Source organism: Nestor notabilis, unplaced genomic scaffold, assembly GCF_000696875.1.
Source record: "Nestor notabilis isolate BGI_N333 unplaced genomic scaffold, ASM69687v1 scaffold14770, whole genome shotgun sequence".
In the NCBI taxonomy this organism is placed as follows: Eukaryota; Metazoa; Chordata; class Aves; order Psittaciformes; family Psittacidae; genus Nestor; species Nestor notabilis.
The window spans coordinates 38,531-44,453 of NW_009911782.1; the positions used below are offsets into that span (position 1 = coordinate 38,531).

The window sequence follows — 5,923 nt, forward strand, 5'->3', positions numbered from 1 at the left end:
GCAGAAGGTATTTTTACACTGCCATGGTGTTTTAAGCTCCTTTCTGCAATCAGCCTAGTGTCCAATATTAGAAAACCAAAGCAAGTTGTCCAATATTAGAAAACCAAAGCTAGTCACTGATTTCCTGTATAAAACATGATCTACTAGTCAAAAGCTGCCCCTTCCAGTGGCCAAATACGAAGTTAGATGTCAGTGCTCTGGTTTGGGCACTTAAATACTGAACATGCTATCTGAGGTAGACCAAAAATAAAAATAATGTCACATGTTAAAAGATGAATAGAAGAATTCATTCCCCTCTCGTCCTCCAGGGAGCTCCATCAGGCTTTGGAGTCCTCCTGCACGCAGAGCTGTGAGATGGTCTTCTTGATACGCAGCGCCGTCAGCCGTGCGGCACTGTTGGCATACCAGCATTCACGCATTATCCTGCCCATCACTCGCAGCGCCTGCAAGCCGGAAGTTAAAAGAACAGGTCAAGAATAAAACCATCACCTCCAGCTTTTAATTTTTAAGTGCAGTACTGGGAGATAAAATATAGCTCTCCAAAACAGTAATACAACAGCAGTATCATCGATTAAGACCTATATTTGAGAGTTCAGCACTTGGTGCAAAGATAGTTTGCTCTGTATTGATCTGGGAGCTGAAAAAGAGCTAGACATCTGAAACACATTTACATTCAGAAGAGGCTGGACATCGAGTTCCCTTTGTCTCACTGAAAAATTCTACCTTAATTTAAATATGCTTTGTAATAAACAGGAAAACTGCTTTTACCTCACAGCTTTGCCACTGGTTTGGAATGTTTGGTCTGAGCTTCTGCTCACAAACTACCCTTCTCATATCTTCTATTGAAGGATCAGAAGGCACGACATCATAGTAAGGCAGCTGGTATTCCTCAGTGATTCCTAGGAAAGATTTATTGTGCAGGTAACACAAAATCCAAAGTGGCTGCTCCAGAATAAATTTTAATTGTTTTTACAGGCAATGGGAGAGAACAGAGGAATGTTTGGGACCACACTGAACAACTGCTCCATGACAGACTTCTACTACCACATATTGCAAAGATAATTGAGAGTGCTTTTGTTTTATTAAAGATAAAAGTAGTCTGGACTGCAAAATGAGTTGTGTTCAGTTCTGGGGTCCCCAACATAAGAAGGACGTGGAGCTGTTGGAGCAGGTCCAGAGGAGGCCATGAAGATGCTCCAAGGGATAGTGCACCTCTCCTATGGAAACAGGCTGAGAGAGCTGGGCTTGTTCAGTCTGGAGAAGAGAAGGCTCTGGGAAGACCTTAGAGCAGCTGCCAGTGCCTAAAGGGGCCAAGAAGAAATCTGGACAAGGACTTTTTACAAGAGCAGGTAGGGATAAGACAAGGGGGAATGACTTTAAACTGACGAAGGGTAGATTTAGATTAGATATAAGGAAAAAGTTTTTCCCTGTGAGGGTGGTGAGGCACTGGCACAAGGAAGCTGTTGCTGCCCCATCCCTGGCAGCGTTCAAGGCCAGGTTGGACAGGGCTTTGAGCAACCCGGCCTAGTGGAAAGTGTTCCTGCCCATGGCAAGGGGGTTGGAACTGGATGATCGTTAATGTCCCTTCCAACCCAAATCATTCTAGGATTCTATGAAAAGGCTAGAAACCTCACCTCCAACAGAGCACCTTCGGGCTATCTCCCAGTATACTAGCCCAAGAGAGTATATATCTGCACGCTTGAAGGACTCGAAGATGTTCATGTTCATCACGTCATCAAGTATCTCAGGAGCCATATACCTTTAAAGCACACAAAGGTCAATTTGCTAGAGCGTGTACATACAAATGACTGCAGCTGCACTGCTGCATGCTGGAGCCAGGGAGCAGCTGGTCCTACTGGGAAAAAGCGAAAAGAGAAACTCATTTTGATAGCAATTCTGAGTGAAAGAGAGAGAGTTGGCCTGGCTGATAAGTGTAACGCTGAGAAAGTCTGAGACAGTGCTTCACATTGTGCAGTGCAAGTGCTTGTTATGAACTAAGCCATCTGAAACCCCAGGGACAGACAGGGATGGGCTACCAGTAGAAACCAAGCATGTCCTCTGTTAAAGGCACTGGTCTCCAGCTCTGCTCTGCTGTTTGCCTTTCACCTTCCACTACCAACAGCTATGCTGGTGGAGGCAGGCAGATCAGAACAGCACTACAGCTGCCTACACCTGCACACATCGCCATGACTCCTCATGGCACTGGGCACAATGCCCTTCATGGGCCCAACAGCACATGGGGTGACACTCGACATCCAAGCTGCAGAGCTGCATTCCATGTGGGATGCTGAGCTCCATCCAAAGCCAAGGCTGGCAACTGCCATCCGCTCCCACCCAGCAGGGACAGAGGGCTTTGGTCTGTTGCCAACACTCAACGTGCCAAAAGCAGAGGGAGAAGTCACCAACGGAGGAAAGGGCCAAGGGGCACAGAGGAGCTGTCCCAGCAGTCGGCAGTCCACCTTCACCCACCTCCTGGTCCCAACCCGGGGGTTCTGGGGAATGTCGATGGTGTTCAGCACTGAGTCGTGCTTCACTGCCAGGCCCAGGTCTGCGATGGCGCAGCTTTCATTCCTCTTCACCAGGATGTTTTTAGATTTCAGATCTCGGTGAGCGATTGCTGGCTTGCCTGTTCACAGAAAGAGAAAGCACTGTCAATTTTGATAATAGCACGAATTTCGATATAATGAGCAAGGAAGAAAAACCAGTTTTATTCAACTTTGTTACTATGCCCTGTAAAAAACCATTGAAACCTATTTTGTACCATGTCCATCTTTGCTAAATGCCATCAATTTAAAAAAAAAAAAAAAAAAAAAAGAAAAAAAAAGAAAGCCCTCGAGGACATTTTTGTTCCAGTATCTGTATTTCAAGAATAAAACACAAAAAGAGAAAGCGTTAAGTTTACCCTCCAAATTAATTCAGAAGATCCTTCACTGGCACTCCCTTTTAGCACAGCTGCTCCCACAGGAACCCACTTAAAGATGTGGAAGGAGGAGCAGACAAAGAAAGTGGGAAGATGATATTCCTATTCTCTGTTGATACTGTACCATATTCACTTACGCTAATACTGTGCCTTGCAGTTTAACAATTTGGAACATGCTTTCCTACACCACATAACCCATAAGCCTTTTTGCAAATACTACTGAAGCTCCTTGAAATTCTTGAAGTACAAGTGGAGAGGAAGCACTTGCCTTGTGTGCCGACGATCTCCATGTGGAGGTGAGCCAGGCCACTGGCCACCGACAGTGCCAGTTTCACCATGCCCTCCACTGTCACCGTGCCTCTGTTCAGGTAGTCGAACAGGGACCCTTGCTCGTGGTACTCAGAGACAAGCCAGAGCTGCGTCCATGTCCCGTTATCTACCCAGAGGAAGCAAGATTATTCAGCTTTATTAAAAAGAAGCAGCCAGGAAAAGCCTTTCCTGTTTCGTGGCCAGCTCAGGCATGCAAATGAACAAGTTTTCTGGTCACACCACCAGGAAGGAGCTCAGGAGAGCTGTGAGGTTCAAAGTGGTGTTTCAGATGGGAGTGGGGGCAGCAAAAGCAATTCTGAGAGCGACACCTGGGATTTCCTGCACGACTCGCAGCATACCCTTGTTATCAGCAGCAATGAAGCCCAGGATGTTCTCATGTCGCAGCATAACCGTCTGATAAATTTCTGCCTCGCGGAACCAGGATCGTTCATCTCTGGAGGAGAAGATTTTCACAGCTACATCTTCCCCACACCATTTTCCATGCCAGACCTCACCAAATCGGCCTTTTCCCACGATTTCCTGCAGGACAATAGTCCTCGCAATGGTTCTTTGTACAAGCAGAGGTAAACCTATTTTAAAAAAAGACATGAGTATTTGTGACATAGCAGTGATCTTTAAATCCTGAAGTTGGACATTTTCCAGTAAGCTGTACTCAGGACTTTGCTTTCAGAGAGTACCAAGGGAAAATCCTCTCCCAAACAACAATCTCCCAAAATGACACTTTTGAATGTTACTTGCCAGATGAGTGCACATTTTACCTGTCACTAGGTACAACAGTGTCACTTTTGAAGCAAGCTGAAGTGTGCCCTCCATGCCACCAGCACCATGCAGACTGAAGACCAGAGCATGGCTTTGGGTGTGCCAAGACCTGAGCTACTTAATTGGGTTTGACATGGACTACTGCTTGTTTTGCAGTCAATTTGTTGATCTGCTCTGGGTGAAATTTTCAAAAAGAAAAATAAATTATCATGGCAGCTTCATTTTGTTTTGCTAGCCATAACCCCCTTCCTCATTTGATGTGATACTGTGTTTGGGACTTAAACTAAATGGTGCGGGATTTTTTTTTTTTTTTTTGTTAATTAAAGCAACCTTGCTTTTAACAACAAGATAACGAGCAAGAGAAATATAGTTTGAAGACCAGCTTACTCAATTTTCCCTCCAGTTTCTCCAGCAGAGCCCTCGCCCTGCAGCCAGTACTGCCTTCACATACTGCCTGTCCTGGCTGCCTGTGGCCAACCCCGGATTGGCTCTGGGCAGATAGGAGCTAACTCACTTTTTGGCTGAAATCAGAACAAACTGCACTAGCACGCATGAGATTCCATCTGCCTCCGCCATGGCTCAGTGCAAATAAAGCCCTTTTATTAGCTCAGGGATGCTGATTGATAAACAGTTAAAACTTCAGGATAAATAAAGCCGAAACCTACTCATTATATCTGTGAAAAAACATTAGGGAAGTATAATAAATTAATCTTGAAAGGTATGCAGTTAAGGGAAAATGAAGTAAATCAAATTAAGCACGATTTACAACTTTTCCACTTATAAATACAAGTCAGCATGATTTACATATTTTTCAAGTAAATAAAATTTCTAGTTAGAGAAAGCTGGGCAGTGTACACCAGACGTGCCACCACCCTGATGAGCTAGAATTTTTGAATTCCCACCTCATTTTTGCACTTCTTTGATTTAACAAGTTCTCAGTAGCAATGGAGGCATCACAATAGATAGGATATCAGAAAAGGGGAAAATATTTAAAAGGTTGGTGCTCTGCTCAAAATAAGAATTTGGAGGAATGTTATTTTGGTACTGATATGGCATCCTGGCTCATTAAGTTAAATTTAGTACCTTCTATCAGCCATGCCGTATCAGCAGAAATGTTTTGTTTTGCACTTGAAACTGACTTCTGAATTAACTTTGTAAACTTTTCCATTCAAACAAAGAATCACACTTTTGTAATTTGACAGAAAAAGAGCAAACAAAGCCCTGTTGCTGCTGTAAGGCGTGGTCAAGCATATTGGCACAAAACCTGTCTTGGCATAAAACTTGTCACTGGTGTAAGAGCTTCTGAGGTAAGACCCCTACCAGCAGGCACCCTCTGCACACCAGCAGGCAACATTCTTCACCTCCCTACAAGCAAGGTGGCACATGTGCCTTTGGTTTAAGCATCAAGAATACTTGCTCTTTAAGTTGGCAGTGAAGCAAAGGCAGCTGCAGCGAAGGTGACAGGCAGGGCAGCTGGGTAGACCCCACATACCAGAGCCGGAGCCAGAGGTCGTCATATCGTAGATGAGATCCTTCAGCGTCTTTCCAGAGTTCACCAGGTTGCACTCAGAGAGGGGCTCCTCCACATTGGGCTGCTTCACCCTGCCATGGGCACAGCGCCGGCTCTGGCAGGTACACGCCACCAGCACCGCCGCGAGGGACAGGATGCAGACTGGCACCGCCACTGTCACTGCCAGCACCACCGGTCCCGCGCTGGCTCTGCTGGGAGACTCCGACGCTTCAGGAAGACACAAGGGAAAATAGGGGAAAAAGACAGTAAGTGAAGGGCTGTGAAGCAATGACATATTAAGACTTAATGATTTCCCATAGTCGTCATGACCAGGACCAGCAGCAGTGAGACAGACCACATTTCTCTAAGTTCTGGATTCTTTCCCCCCACACTTTTTTGCAGGT

At 45.4% G+C, this 5,923-nt stretch overlaps 1 protein-coding gene across 1 annotated transcript; it reads right to left on the reverse strand.

Annotated features, from left to right (window-relative positions):
• Nucleotides 1-317: 317 nt before the first annotated feature.
• ACVR1C (activin A receptor, type IC) lies at nt 318-5,747 on the reverse strand (the record flags this gene model as incomplete). The annotated part of the gene is made up of 7 exons (XM_010016396.1): nt 318-443; nt 769-899; nt 1,635-1,759; nt 2,470-2,626; nt 3,189-3,356; nt 3,589-3,819; nt 5,502-5,747. Coding segments are annotated over 7 exons (1,184 nt in total), but the record flags the coding sequence as incomplete, so codon positions are not given.
• Nucleotides 5,748-5,923: the final 176 nt, after the last annotated feature.